General features: G+C 31.4%; 1 protein-coding gene across 4 annotated transcripts; it reads right to left on the bottom strand.

The window, feature by feature from the left end:
* Positions 1-402: 402 nt before the first annotated feature.
* On the bottom strand, positions 403-16135 carry LOC149734045 (SUN domain-containing ossification factor-like). Of its 4 annotated transcripts, none has more exons than XM_089881510.1 (23): positions 16112-16135; positions 15425-15575; positions 14669-15152; positions 10743-10814; positions 10374-10538; positions 10076-10145; positions 9819-9944; positions 9039-9130; positions 8660-8785; positions 8046-8144; positions 7460-7648; positions 6381-6530; positions 5846-5994; positions 5518-5616; positions 5054-5239; positions 3696-4500; positions 3408-3542; positions 3070-3197; positions 2695-2845; positions 2400-2530; positions 2005-2121; positions 1501-1659; positions 403-1311 (listed from the first exon to the last, which is right to left on the bottom strand). In XM_089881510.1, the coding sequence occupies exons 2-23, from the start codon at positions 15484-15486 to the stop codon at positions 1011-1013; spliced, it is 3996 nt and encodes a 1331-aa protein (XP_089737636.1). In that variant the 5' UTR covers positions 15487-15575; positions 16112-16135; the 3' UTR covers positions 403-1010. The 4 variants fall into 4 exon arrangements, with proteins under 4 accessions (XP_089737636.1, XP_089737637.1, XP_089737634.1 ...); XM_089881511.1 differs by having other exon boundaries at positions 1501-1662; positions 9819-9941; XM_089881508.1 differs by having other exon boundaries at positions 1501-1662; positions 16112-16134.
* Positions 16136-16325: the final 190 nt, after the last annotated feature.

The raw sequence follows: 16325 nt of genomic DNA, 5'->3' as shown, positions 1-16325 counted from the left end.
ATCGTCACGAAACTTCTAAAATTAAAATCTAGGAGGGGAGGGGAATCCCCATTCCCGCGAAAATAGAAACTTAAAAGAATTCTCTCATAGATGTTTCACATAACATTTTTATTCTTTTGATATATTTTGTTTACCGATTTTGTGCATTTAGAGAATCGTTTACATTATACATGTCATTAGTGTTTTCTTGTTCAACCCGTAATAATATTCCCTCAAAACCTTATGTAACTTTCTGGTGCTATGGCACAGTGTCTCTAGCCCAGAGGTTAGAGTGCGGGTCTTAGGGTTCTATGCAGAATGTATGTTTAAGTTTCTGCTTGATTAGATTAATAATGATCAACGTTAAGCATACTTTCTGCATTACAGCCTTAATGCTGCTACCTTTGTTAAATTCTAATACACTTCACTGTTCGGGATTTGTATTGCAAGCGGTTCTATTAAAAATACTCTGCACCAGTAGCATCAATAAATAGGTGTAAAATGAGTGGAAAATACCGATGGTACCAATAATAGCATATATAAAACCTAACTGTCCCAACGTTATAACTGCACACAGGAATGTAGCACAGTACATATAATGCTAAAGTGTAAAAGCAGTTACATAGCTGTGCAAAGCTTCATCATTGCACAAACAAAACAGGACGTTTTCACATGGTTTTGCAGCGGCACCTTATACCCTGTTGTCTCTGTGGTAGTAATAAGTTGGGAACTATAGTAGTAAAACCAAGCCCACTATATGTTAAACACCACTAAATAATACAAGTTAATAAATGTAAAAAGGGCACAGTAATGGAGTCTACATGAAACTCAGTAGATGTTTACACTACAGTGCACCATGGTCTACATTATTCAAGTGTAAAAACATTTATACTTATGGTGAACAAAGAACTACATTCTATATTTTGCATAAATAAGAGCATTGACTATTGAAAGTTGCACTGTAGCGTAAACGTAACTAAAACAGAAAAAAATATTAATAATAATACCAAGGAAATAACTCCATATACATCTTATCTTGCCTTTCCTGATAAAATGGTGCTGGTGTTATTCCATGGGCTTATACTTTTAGCACAGATAGGAGCAACTACATGGTCAGAGTATGTGTCAAAGGAAAATGCATTCCCACTTTTTGGGACTTCAGTTTTTAGGGACAAATGCTTGCTGCCTTTTTTCTTTTTCCCAATTTGAAACGTAGCAGCAGAGAATAGAGTGTCATCCTGATGTTTAGCAGTTGAAGAAGACAGGGTGGGAGAGGAAATTGGTTTTGTGGATGAAGAACTTGTTTTACGAGACTTGATCTGAAATTTCCGCCTGAAATAAAAACTAAATATTATTTCTAATAATTTAATTTTTTGGAATGTTATGCACTGCATGAATCAGTATACATGAGAAACCAAAAAGTTAGATTTATTTTACAGGATTGTACGGCCAACTAATGAATAAGCTGGAGTATAAAAAAGGTCAAACAACCTTGGTCAGTCATTCAAAAACTACCCTCACCTATGGATTGGACTTGTTTTAAAAGAAGATTTCTTCCTCATCATAACAGGAGAAGAGGAGGATTTGAGAAGCGGTTTAACTTCTTCTGGATCTTTTATATCCTTTGAGGTTACAATGATAAGATCTTTCTTTGGTTTTTCTTGATTCGCATCAATGACTCTGCTGTGGTGTAGATTTGAATGATTGAATACATGTAACTTATTTATCACTCATGGCTTGGTTTGTTTAAACAAGTGGGATATTTTCGTAATAAATGAATGTATAAACAGTTGAATAACACAACATAAATTTTATTCATCTCTTCGAAAAACAGTAAAAAAGATCTAATCAATTAAAACAGCGAAGAGAAGTGACTTAGCAGCAAAACAACAGTAGGTAATACACACTAGAGATTTGGCATGGGGCATGAAAATTATCTTTCAAATCTGTTAATCGTTTGACATGAGGCGTATTTGCTTTATTTTATATTTTTGCCATTGTGCTAATGCATTCACAAGTACTAACCTTGTCTCTCTTTTAACTGAACCATTCATCTTAACATGACCGTTGGTAAAAGTTGCTTTTGCTGCATTAAGCAGTTCATGTAGTTCCCTCTCCTTACATTCAAGTTTGTGTAGTAACCTGGAGTTAAAAATAAAATTAGATAATTTATCCCCACCAAGAAACTAACATACAATAATGTTGGTGGTGTATGGAAAATACTAAAATTTACTTAACAAATTGTCTGGCACTAAGTTAAAAGGATTTTATATGGAAGTATTTCTGTATTGAAGTATTTTATTAACAATTGTGGGACACTAAGTTTAAAAGAGATTTTAGGCATTTCAGCCGTTCAAAAAGAAGTAACATTTTAGTGCAATTACAGATTATGAATACCGTTTCTATTAGTTTAGTTTTACCTGTTCTGTCTTCTTGTAAAACAAGCAATAAATACAACAACCAACATACAGCTCTCTACTGCCATGAGAACAAAGTGGCGAATAATCATATGTTGGTTGATACGATCCAATGTAGAACTCACTTCGTGCATCTATAAGTTTGGTTGATTAAGTTAAGATTGGCACAGAGCTCTTATTTTAAGATTTAAAATAAGCTAAACTTACTGTGACATTATTGTATGGACTTTTTACATACAATTTCAATACATTGACAACAGCATAGCAAATTTTTCCACATTATAATTAGTACACTCACCTTTTTCTTAAGTTCATCAATTTGGTCATGAGCCAATAGTATGGAATCATCTTGCTTTTGTTCTTTCTCTTCACTTCTTCTAGAAGTTTCTGTGAGTCTCGTCTTAGTTCGATTAAAAGCTTTCTGCATTTCATCCATTTGTCGCTTGTATCTGTGGTCAATTAGAATATACTAAAAAAACTAAACTTGACAAAAATTGCTCCCAAGAATAAAAAAAATAAACAAAACCAAAAATTTAAACAAAAATAAACCAACAAAAAATATCACAATGTATATCCCAACACCTGCTATGGCCAAACTTGAAAAAAGTGACAGAAAAAAAACAACCCTGCCTTTGACATAAATTGACCAAAAAAATACAAATAGCGTTCCTACCTTTGACTTAAATCCTCCAAGTAATCACTGCTCAAAGATAAGTTTTGTTCCAAGGCACGAATTCTGTTGCTCAGCCTCATCAACACAGATTCCTTCTGGTTTGTGCCGGGGTTGATCACAACCTTTTCCTGGATAACATGGGGTATAATATCTGTTAAATCGGGAAATTCACTATGGCAGAGTGTTTTACAAAAATCATAAAGACATGACACATAAAACCAACCATGTAAAACATAGAACATTTGCATAAAAACAGTTTGCAACTTTGGAGAATTAGATCTTACCCAAAATGTAACATCAGTCTCTAGTTCATTTACTGCTACTAGTTAATAAAATACCTCTGAATTTAGATTGGTTTGATCATTAATAGCAGCATCAGTTTGTAGAGCTGGTATTGCGGTTATTGGTTCAGGTGTTTCGGGCTTTGTATCTAGCTCCTCTGGTGGCGGAGTGAAATCTTGTAGAGCGGGGACCTAATCAACATAAAGTAACAATTTAATACAACATGAATACAAAACTGTGCACAGGGTAATAGGTGTCTATACGTGTTTCTATGTATGGCTTGTACAGCCTTCAAAAAACTTAAGACTCTTTGGTTGGATATAACAAAGAAAAAACTATCCAACCTCCTCTCTGCCATCCTCCACTTCTTTTTTCTCCTTGTTCTCCTTCTTTTCTTTCTTCTCTTTACTTTCCACACCAACATCTTCAGATGTTAAATTTACATTGTCATCAACCACCTTGATTTTTGCTGAGTCATTGATGAGATCATTGGTAGTGACATCATTATTGGTGACATCATCAACTAGAACAACATCTTTTACTGCAGTGATGTCATCAGTGATTACATCATCACTGACATCATCAGCAACAGGTTCTGGTTGAGATTGTGAAATTGTATCAGAAACATTTGGTTTTTCTGCTTCTGAATGAGGTTTTTCGCATTTCTCGTCAAGTTTAACATGCAAGATGTCATGAACTGTCGGTGCTTCATCCACCAACAAACCCCCTGTTGGTACCTCATGTGCCGTAACTTTTTCAGATGTTGAATTAACCTCCGTAGTGTTGTTATTCTCAGGAATATTTGTTGTTTTAACCAAATCTTCGTCAGTTTCTGCAGGTTTTTCAAGTTTAATCTGAATTTTTACCGGTTTTTTAGGTTGATTATTATTATTATTATTTTCATTTAAATTTTCTGATTTTTCGTAAAAATTTTTAATCTTTTTAGGCTCAACAGCATCATCCAGTGGTGCAGCCTTTTGTACTTCTTCAATTTTCACGAAATCTTTTGATTTTTCTTTGATTTCTGTCACTTTGGGTGGAACTTGCTGTTCTTGGTTGACTTTCTTATGCAGCACATATGCATAAAGAGAAGGATCAGCAGATGTCTGGTTGTTGTATGGTTGCATGATGCATGACATCACTGATACTCTGTATTGGAATAAGGAGTTAAGTTCTGCAAGTAAGGAAGCAACTCTGGTTCATTATATGAATTTCCTATGACTTCAACAAGCTTTCACACAGATCAAATTTTCGGAATGCACAATGAGTTGAAGTACATTATTTTACAATTTTTTAGAAACCATTTTGTTTGCATTTTAAATGCAATAGAAGTTTTTAAAGTCTAACAAACATGCAATACATGTTGTAATGGACTTGTTTTGCATTTCTAAATGAACTTTTCGTCAGGCTGACATATATCAAAACAACCCACAAGCAAGTAAAATAAAATGCCCATTAGAGTAGAGCACAATAGTAACTATAAAGTGGTGGGGAAGACACCTTTTCATTCTATTTTCTTGACCCATTCGGTAGTAAAGAAATTCAAAGAATCATAAAACCGTATCCTCACAACTCATTCGGACCGTTGTTAATTTTTTAAAACACAATCAGGATATTTCAACAACATGTGCTGAATGTGTCCCGTCTTCCCCAACCTTACTGTTTTACAACTTACATTGCATTCAATATATAACCCACCCACCTGTATATAAGCTCCAGGAACCAACACAGATGAGCCGTGAATTTATCCCGAGATATTTTATCGAGAAACCTCAACGAATGAAAATGAGGATTGAAATCTTCTTCCATCAAAACCTCTTGTCCATCTCCCGTCTCCACTAATGTTACGATAGGTGTCTTCCGGATCACGGGAGGAGCAACTTCAGATCTGAAAAAAGAAATTTTGATCACAATATAATTTACTAAATAAAATGTATTTTTTTTTTGATTTTTTAAACTTATTAAAAATTATTATTTTGTTTAAAACTTTGTAACCTAAAACGTTTAGTTACATTAATAAATATGTTTTCCATCCTATTAGTATAAACATTTTTTAAAAAATAAGGTTTTTTTTTAATCAAAAATAAATGAAATTTATCTGTTTCAAAAAATTAAAAAGTGCAAGCACAGACCTTAGCGTAATATAAATAAAGAAAACATATTTACTTGTTTGTTACTAAGGTGACGGGGGATTCCCATTTTGGATCAATTTTATCATCTTCTTCTGTTTTGTTTGTTTTTTCATCCAAAGTTTCATTGGAAATGCTGAAATAAAGAAATTTTATGATTTGTAAACATAAAGTGAATTGACAAATATATTTTGAAATATATATATTAGTAATATTAGTATAAAAAATGCTCCTCAAAGGCAGTATTGCGCCACAGCCGCTTGTTGGTAATCAATCAATATGTTAAATGCATTGAAATTTAGAAAAATGCATTGAATTCTAGAATATATAACAACAGCCCACATTACACCATAATCACAACTTACTTTGTTTCGTTTGTCGTATTCTGTTCACTTCCGCCATTGCCTAGCAACGTACCGACTGCATTCTTCATAATCTTAAACATCTTCTCAATCGATCCACTTTCTTTACCATCCTCATTAACAGCAGAGTCATCATGGATGTTTTTAATGATCTAAATGAACAGAGAATATATATATATCGTATCAGGCTATTTTTTTCTTATGTGTTTATTATTGTATTTGATAAATGTTTGCACTTTTTCTATTTGTATATTTCAGAGAATGGTGCACAAATTGGTCATTATATAACTTAAGGTATTCTGTGTAAACAGAGGATGTAATATATTGTATCACGCCAGGTATGATTTTCCCTCAAATTTACAATAGGTGGCAATTTATATCTCCTGCAATAGACAAAAGCATAATGTTAAAATCATTTTTTGTATTTTACAGTGTTCCACAGACCGGAAAAACAATTTTCTTTAGATTAAATTCAAAATAAAACAATTTGCTTATTTTTGCACTTTTACAAAATATTTGTTCAATATTTGTTTCTTACTTTTTGCTCCCCACTCTCCCTCCCCATCTCACTCTTCTCATTATTTTTATCCTCGGTTTCCTCATACTCCTCCACCATAGAGACTCCAAGGACACGAATGAGGGTGAGAGGACAGAAATGCTCTTTCCCAAAGTGACTCTTCATCTCAAACTAAAGAAATAATCTTATTAATGAATTTTTATTCAGAATTTAAAACCAAGTCCTTGGTATAAAACATAATAATATTTTATTTATTTTTTATTTTAAAAATTTTAAATCAATCAATTTTTTTTCTGGATTTCAAGACAATCTCAGAATTCAGATAGAGTGTTAGGTTGTAGAATCTCACCATGCAGAATAGAGCAGAAAACAAACAAGCCAAATGTTTTAAAGTTTAATTATTTTAAGTTAATGTTTTATTCTTTATGTGTAAGGTCCAACAGTACGAAACATCATAAAGAACAGACTTAAAATTATTATATTACTATAAAGATAAATATAGTTGTAGATTAGGTTTGACATATATACACGTTGACATTACGACATCACACCAGGATATTGGGAAATTTAAACCTAACACTCAACAGTCATTCAATATTTACCAATCCAAGCACTTTAATACACCACTCATATTGTCAAGTGTCATTATATAAGTTGATATTATTCAAATTTTGTATATTTTTGAAACCAGTTTAGAAATCACACTGTATAAATCACAATTTATTTTTGTTTTTAGCAGATTTTTTCATAAAATTGTTTTAACAATTGAAGAGCCTAATGTGCATTTGTCTGATGTGTTATCATTTTATTACCTGGAAAAAAAGGTAATCGGTAAAACACGTCAAAGTTTCATATCCATTGCCCAGCTTTATATTTTGAAGCAACTCTCTTATATCCGTTTTAAACAATTTATGAATGTTGGGGTAATGGACCAGCTTTGGTCTAAATCTCAGAAACCCTAGCGTGCCTAGCCCTACAAGTTTACCTACTTAAGCACAATAGAACAAAATGGTTGAGGATATCTCAAACATATGCAGACTTTTTTGGGAAAGTTAAAATAATGAATTAATTTTTGATACTATTATTTCAACATCATGTACCTTAATATACTTGGCAAACATAAGTTCTTCTCTTGGTGGGGCGAAAGTTTGAACAGTTCGTTCGTTTCTTGCCTCAAATGTCCCCAGAGGGCGCCATTCTCTAGCAGGATAACGCTCGCTTATAGAAATATCAAAGATATGGGGGGCAGATGAAAATAACTCAAGGTTGGCAACTTGTAATTGTCGGATCTGGGAGCGAAGAAAACAAATTTTACAAAAAGTTGTACGTCAACCAACCATAGATTATATATGAATAAGAGACTGATGATATAAGTTTTGAAAAAAATATGTATATTTATCTGGTACACTTCATTTTGGTGTGTTACGTATTTTATAGCCTTTAACCAAATGTTATTTATTCTTTAAATTATTCTACTTAGTTGTTTCAGCATTAAAAGCTTTAAATTATTTTAACTTAAACATAAATCTGGGAATAATTTTGAGAGTTCTAGGTATCAAATAAATAACACAGAAAATGTTACACAAACAAATATTGAAATACATATACCCTATTTTTATGATATAAACAAGAAAGTTTACATATTACTGTTAAATCTTAATATTATGATATAGAAATTATAAATACCTGAATAGGTTCACATAGTTCCACAACAAACCATATGTTAGCAGAACATGGGTTTAACATGTACATGTCTTTGTTCTCATCTAATATTGCTGATACATGCTAAAAATATAAGGTATGTTTGTTATAAATGGTGTTGATTAGTATTTTCACTGCTCGAAATAATATAACTTCCATATTTCTGAGGCACACCCACACAGTATCGCAAATGCATTAAAAAAATCGCATATTATTTCATGGCAGTGTACAGTGTGCAATAATATAATACCAATTGTATATTCAACTGCTTGATATATTATAACTGCTATTACTTCGAGGAACACAGTATAGTGTGCAAATGTATTAGAAATGTCCATACAAGGCAGTGTGGAGGGGCTAAAGAATACCAATTTTAAAACTTATAAAAGGATACCAATTTTAAAACTTGCGCTGAGGTTTTACCTAACACAGTAGCATAGAAAGTTAACCATGGTGTATGGTTCTACTAAGAACTGCTGTAAAGCGTAAATACTGGCATAATGTAATAATGAACTTTAACCTTTAATCTTCTTGTTTGTATCATTGTTTATGACATCACAATTACCTTTGCCCAGTGTATAATAACATAGATAACTTACCTTAGCTTCAGGATTTTGAGTTAGAATTTTTGCTCCACAATCTTGGGATGCGTAATTAACTTGTGTTTTCTTTGTTCTTATCGCTCGAGGAGGACTTTGACTCGTTACTTTCACTGCTGCTTCCTCCTGGGAGAAACATGGAATCAAAATTGAATTATAGGCAAAATATTATGTACTTTTAATGGAAACTTGGTTCGGGAAACTAATCTGGTAAAATATAGGCGACAACTTTATGTATTTTTATTGAAATCTGGGTTTGACAATGTTAAAATGCTGGTAAACTTATAGTTGTCAAACATTAGGAACTTTTTTTATTTTTTATATATCATGCTTCATTGTAACAGTCATATCTCGTTAATCTAAATATAGAAACACTTACCCGATCTTGTATTTGTTTTTTCTTCCATTCTTCAAACGACTGAATACTATCCACTTCAAGTTTAACATTTTCCTCATTCTGTTTCTCTTCAGCTGGATAAAAGTTAACAATCGAATTATTTTCAAAGCAAAACAACACCCAGTATATAACATATGTTACACTGCTTAACTACCATTTCATTTTTTTTTTTCGTTATTAGTATAATTTATTAGCTCTGGAATGTTTTAACCAAGGGCCCACTTATATTTTTACTAAATCTTATGAGAGGTCTTACAACAGGGCACACTAGGGAACCTGAGATTTAGGTTAGATTTAGTCCTTTTTCAGTAAGTCACCATAATGCTAGCGCCCACTTTTTTACAATAAATCCAATATCCAACTAGATTCTAGTGTGAGTGTGACTACAGTCTACCATACACATGTTGTAAGCACAAGGTTACGCCGAGTCTATGCTATGTGGGAGGTCTTACAGCAAAGCCTAGGATTTAGACAAGAGTTGGTTCCCCAAGTTACTGTAACACTTTTTTTGTGATTTGAATTATAAATGCTAAAGTTTGTTAAATCAAACCCACTTGGTTTTTTATGTCTTACCCTACACCAATACAACCCATATTGTGATACAGTAATATGTATCTTATGCTCCAAATGCACACTATACATATAGAATTTAACAAGACAGAATAAAAATATCAAATCGACCAAATACAAACAAACACAGATGGGATAATTTGTATTCATAAATAATGAAAACATTGATATATCACATACATTGCGACTTACCATTAGCAGTTGTTGTTTTATTTGAATTAACAATAACTTCTTGTTTATCAGTGTTTTCAACTTCATTATCATTACTGGTGGTGGTGTCTTCCTTATCAGCAGTAGGTACAGCTTCTGTTTCTTCTTCTAATATAACAAGTGTTAATAAATTAATATTTAAAATACTATTTTTCAGTACTTCCGGTAGGTAAAACAATAATTTCTTGGCGAAGGCAGACAAAACAAGAAAAATATAAAAATGCTTGTCTTCTACTTACCTTCTTTTTCTGGTTTGTTTATTTTACTTTTAGGTTCAAGAATTTGTTCATTTTGTTCTTCAGTTTTAACCTGGAAATATTTTAAATACTAGAATAAAGACAATTACCAGAATTTTAATGCATGTACGGTGCAAGATATTTTTATTTAAAACTAATTAAAACTGAACAATAAAATCAATAAACATGAGTTGTACAAAACAGTATCAGGAAATAAAAAGGGGGGGGGGGCTAAAACTGCTTATTTTGTAAATTAAATTTCAGGTAATGCAGAACTATAAGCGAAGGTATAAAAACTCACTTCTGTTGTTGTTGTTGTTGTTGTTGTTGTTGTTTCTTGGTCTTCAGAATCAACAGCTTTATTTAAATGAACAGTATGCGTTGTTTTATGTTCAATAACTGTTTGTGTAAGATCATCATTTGTGGTGGGTAGCACATCAGGTTTACTCTCAGTGTGGGAATCATTCTGAAATAAAGTCTGCTATGGTAAGCATTTCTTGCATTTTTTTTGGGCACAATATTTAAATTATTTTATAGTTTTACACAACATTTTTTCATAAACTTCTTGTAAATTATTTACAATTATGCAGGACACAGTTTTAGAGGCCTAGAAATAAGTTACTTTTATTATTACCAAACTTTCAATCAAAAAAATTACGATTTTTCTTACCAAGATTGTGTTGTTTATTTCATCCACAATCTTAGTTGAGTTGACGTCTTCCTTGGTTGGTTCATCAACTGACTGTAGATATAAGAATAAATTGGTTAGGTAGCCTATGTCGTATGCAGATCAGTGTGGTGTGTTAATTCACTGAAGGTGTGTCAGATTTTTACTTTTTGTTGCGCGCTATATTTATTAGCTGAACAGATAATATATATTATATATGGTAGTAAACATTGGAAATTAGGCAACATAAATTGATAATTTCTTCCAAACACTGTCTGTTGTACAGAACAATTTCATACTAGAACACATAATTAGTTTAGAAAATATTAATTAAATTAATATTAATAAGTAAGTATGAAACAAATTACTGTCCAAATGTGGGGAAATCAGTTTAAATTGTCCTACAGAATAGTGGTTACTGTGGATGTAAAGATAGACTAACACAAACAAATGATAATGCTTTCTAATCTCATTGAGGTTTAGAAGTTATTCGTGTGTGAAGAATACAATGGTTACTTGGTAAGCAACCCATAATAACATTGGTGGTGAAGAAAATGAGAAGATACTAATATTGGATTTACAGTATGAGACATGACAATATAGCCTATTATTTTTTTCATTGATTTGAAAATTGTGGAGTTTTATTAGTTCAAGAACAAATGGTGTTATTTAATATGTTATTTCAATTTAATATGTTGTTGATAACAAACTCTTGATTTTTTAATATATAAATTGTGGATTTTTATTATTTGAATGAAGAAAATTGGTGTAATTTGATTTATTTTTTTAAATTTACGACGAGTTTGTAAAATCTCATGGTAGATTATTTTATCTGAAACATTGATCTGTCACCAAGCCTTTTATTTTACACACGTCATAAAAATAAATTACGAAGTGAAAAATATTGTTTTGGGACAAAAACAAAAATTTACTTCCTATTTTAAGCACAAATGGTCATTTTTTTCTACAACTTAAACAAGTTCATATTCATAGTCATACCTGTACTACAAAGCAAAGGGTGAGAAGAATAATAGCTGCGGACATTGATATTCGGAATACAGTTTGTTGCATATTTTGCTCACATAATACCAGCATATGCTATTCAATACATGGAGTAATGTGAGCACAGGAAACAAAACTACCAATAATCAACATCAACATGGCTATTGTATTCCTATTGCCGCACTGCTAAATAATAACATAGGTGTATTCAATAAATACACAATGACTGTTGAATTTGCAATATGAACAGGATAACAGCACAGTCTAACTTCCGAACTTTCATCTAAACAACACATATGCAACTTATGCAACAAACACACTCTCATTGTGGCCTGTTAATACAATTATTGTACAGACAACAAATAGTGTGACTTGTTAACACTCAGATGTGTTATAAAAACAATATGTAAGTGGGACAAACACTTGTATTGGTGTATGTTGTATATAAAGGGGTCATCTAATCTATAACTATGCATAGAAGTAAGGTGTTACTAGACACAAATCATTGAACCACAACAATTATAATAATGATAGTTACTAGTTAGTAACATTTAAACAAATATATATAGAGAAACATGGACTTCAGTTGTTGAGTACAAATGTACAATGCTTTACATAAGCTAAGAAAATCAGGTTTATTCACAACTTAAAATGTATTAGCCCGGATATTGTGAATATAAATTGAATTTATTTTGTTCATGTCATACCTTATAACCCGCTATATACCAGGATATGATCCAAGGAAGGACCTACTTGTTTACATTGTAAACAAAGTAAACTTTATATGACTACCATAGTTTCAGTGCTACTATAGTTGCACCTCAGGCATTACACAGCTATTTCATAGTAAGTGATATTGAATGTCAAATAAGAATGACGCATACGGAAATTACTAACATATAATTACACTTGAAATTTACCGGCACTTTTCATGGCTATGGCTGTAATCTGTTAATCGTAACTAATTTAAAACCTCAACTATTATTTAATGTGACAGTCTTTAACGAAATATCTTCCCACTGCTATGTCATTAGCATATCCTGTTTAGCATACTAATAGATATTATATCTTTATAAATATTTATTATTTATATATTTACATTTTAGTAATTTTGAAAAGACCAAGCATGAAAACTACATAAATATCTTAATTTAAATGATAAATGTAAAAATAAATAGCCTATGTGAAATATAATGTTTAATTTTGAAGATTTTTCAAAGAGGGGGGTGAGGATTTTAAGCAACTCAATGAGACAGATAAGTGGTATTGAAGTATATGCTGATACAGGTATTGCGCAACAGTTGGTCTGTCATTTATTTCCTGTGACCTATAAAGTGATGTCAAAATATAAAATGAATAAACAATAAGGTCCTAATGTTGGAAACCAACCAAATGTTTAATGTACAGGTACTGGGTGCAATTGCACATTTGGATTAAAAAGATGAAATATATATCTATATTAATAATTTTATATATATATATTCGTAAATTAAAAATAAGTAAACATGAAATACCAGAATTAGTTAAATTTAAGTTGTATTTTAAAGTTTAGTGTTTGGAAATTTTAAAACATGCTTCTGGATAAGATTAGGAAATAGCAGACCAACTGCTGAAAGACACGTTAATGTTCAATAGACACGTGGAGCTATTCACGTCACGTCATTGTTACTGTTTCATTTACTACAGCAAAACAGCTTAGGTTAATTTTAGGCTGCAGGGTATGAGAAGGTAAATATAGCAGGCTACTTGGTGTGAGATCATTTTGAAACTACAAGCTATAGTTTAATATTTACCATGGTGCATGTAATACAACATGCTAATATAGTAACTTTAACACTGACTTATTCAACATTAACTGCATTTGAAACACCTTTATTCCAAATAATACTGTTGTAATTGGGGTATAGCTTGAAATTGATATCAAATCTGTTCAGAAAAACAATAATTTAAAATAGAAGTAGAGAAACACAACTGATTGAAACACTGACTGTATGTAACTGATGCAGACAATGATTAGAAAATTAAAATAGCTACGGAAACAAAGTGATTCACTTTGTTACTCTGATCTCTGTACAAAATACCATTCACCAAAAAAATGTAGTGTGTGTACAAAGTTCCTATATAATGACACCCAATTCTAAAGGATACAACTAACCAGTTAGAGATTATAAATGACCATTTTCCTGCTCACTGGTTAATTTATGGATTATGCAAGTCAGGGGGGTTGCTTTTGCTGAGTTCTTATATCCTACTAGGCTTAGTCAGTATACATTCATGCACTAATTTAAACTCTTTTCTAATCAGAAAACTAAGAAGATATCATATTGCGTTGGAGGTCTTGAGTACAATACACACAATTGCAGCCTAGACACATCCTGGAGCATATTTACCACCTCCAGAAAGGAAATAGAGGTCCAGTGTTGCCAAACAAATTTTATAAAACATTTTTAACCTCGACCATTTTAAAAAAAAATTTGATTTGGATTGAAATATGTTTAAACTTTATCTGCATTTTTTTATACACCCTAACGTATTCTCAATTTGACCTGGCAACACTGTTAGTTGTCAAACATTAACATAAGACGCATCCTACTATTACACAATAAAACATTCCTGGTTTACTGAGTAAATAATGAAGATTTTTTAGCAAAGAAGTTTTCAGCAATGTGGCTTAGTACAAGGTCCACTGTTATGACCAGTGATGAGAAATTAAAAGGACTTTGGACACAAAACTCGACAGAGACATTGATTTATAAACTACCTGGCTTAGCCACAACAGCATACTAAATATTTGAACAAACCAAACATCATAAAAACTTAAATGAAACACAAACTTAAAACTTCTAATTTTGTTTAAAAAAAGCCCAAATTCTCCCTTATACTAGATTTTATACAATAGATGTATCAAATTACATTTAAGTAAATACCTGGTTTAAAATTTTATCAATTATCTCTTGGTCTTTAGGATCATTTACCATCTCCACCTCAACACCAGGGGTTGTTGTTTTCATCTCTTCCATTGAAATCTTCTCATCATTCAATGTAACATCTGTAGATCCATCAGCTTCAAAACCAATGTTCCCATTTTCAGGAGATTTTGTCAAATTTTCAGAATCAGAAGTTTCTACAACTGATTCGGTTGTATTTTGGGGGTTTTCTTTGTTTTCATTTTCTGTTTCTTCTGATTTTTTCTCAAATTTGACATTGGTATTGTCTGGAATAATTGGAATATTTTCATGTTTGACATTTTTCTCGTCTATTTGTTTGTCAGTCTCTATTTTCAAATCTAATGGGGTTTCTGATTCATTTTCTTTATCTAATTTGAAATTATTTTCAGTTTGTTCCTCATTAGAGATTGGAACATCTTTTGCTGTTTCTTCTTCTTTCTTTTCAATGTTTTCTGCTCGATGTCTGTTGAAAATTATATAATTAAAAGTTTAGTTTCCCAGGTACAGACTTGAGACTTGTGAATAACAGCATAAGATAAAATGGTGGATAAGAAAAACAATTTACGATTAAAATTTTAAATAAAAAATATTAGTTTTGTGCTTGAATTACCATCATTATAACATTAAACTATGGACCAATATTGCAACCAAAATCTGAAAAGTATTTAACTCTAATGCTTACACATTAAAACTCAATACATAACGTACTTTATACATACATGTTACATGGCCTACCTGCTTGAACTAAGGATCAGAATTATTCCAATTAGAAAAATCCAAAAGCATCTTAAAGGCATTCTTTACTTGTTACCGGTTTGTTATATTTTTATGTATTTTTGTATAAACTAATTTACAATGTATACTATAACACCAGCATATGCGTCATCTAGTAATTATAAAAGAAAGCTTTTAAAACATAGTTACAATATAAAATGTTATCATTAAAGTTAATAATAGAGTTGCTTGAAATAAATTACACCAAAACATCTGCATTTGCCTAATAATTTAAAAGCGATACATATAAATAAAGCTACATTACAATAATAAATACTAAATCAAAATTACATAGTTACCTGAATGAAAATAACAGTATAAAACAAATGTATATTATGCCTAGTTGGTTAAATACATAGATCAAGCTAGTTTATAGACATGATTTACAAGAACAGATATTCCAGTTTATCACAGCTGTTATAAACAAGGTAGAAGAAAAGCAAGACATGGATTACCAAACCCAAGGTGATGACAGGTTTTATAATTTACAATGTAAACATCAACAATTATGATGTCATAATGACACATAGCTGATCACAAATACAGATACATCTTAACAATAGTGTCAAATATCACGCCAAAAAATACAAATTACAATTTCCAAATCAATTTATAAAGATGTAAATACGAATTCACGTAAAGTACTACCTTTTCATCTTTTAATTAATGCCTTAAATAAATTAAACAACTTTAGATGACAGCTTCTGATCAATTCAACATCATTTTACAACCAAAAACTAAATCCTACTTACGCTTTGTACAATTCAGGTGGTTTCCTGTAAAAGCGAAAAGTTTTGATAAGAAACTTCACTTCTATGAAATGAACACAAAGCACGAATGCGTCGTAGTTTAAACGAGATTG

The sequence above is a fragment of the Ciona robusta genome, chromosome 7 (assembly GCF_009617815.1).
Source record: "Ciona robusta chromosome 7, ASM961781v2".
NCBI lineage: Eukaryota > Metazoa > Chordata > Ascidiacea > Phlebobranchia > Cionidae > Ciona > Ciona robusta.
Note: the sequence above shows the minus strand (reverse complement) of the source record. Positions and strands in the feature narration are given on the sequence as shown.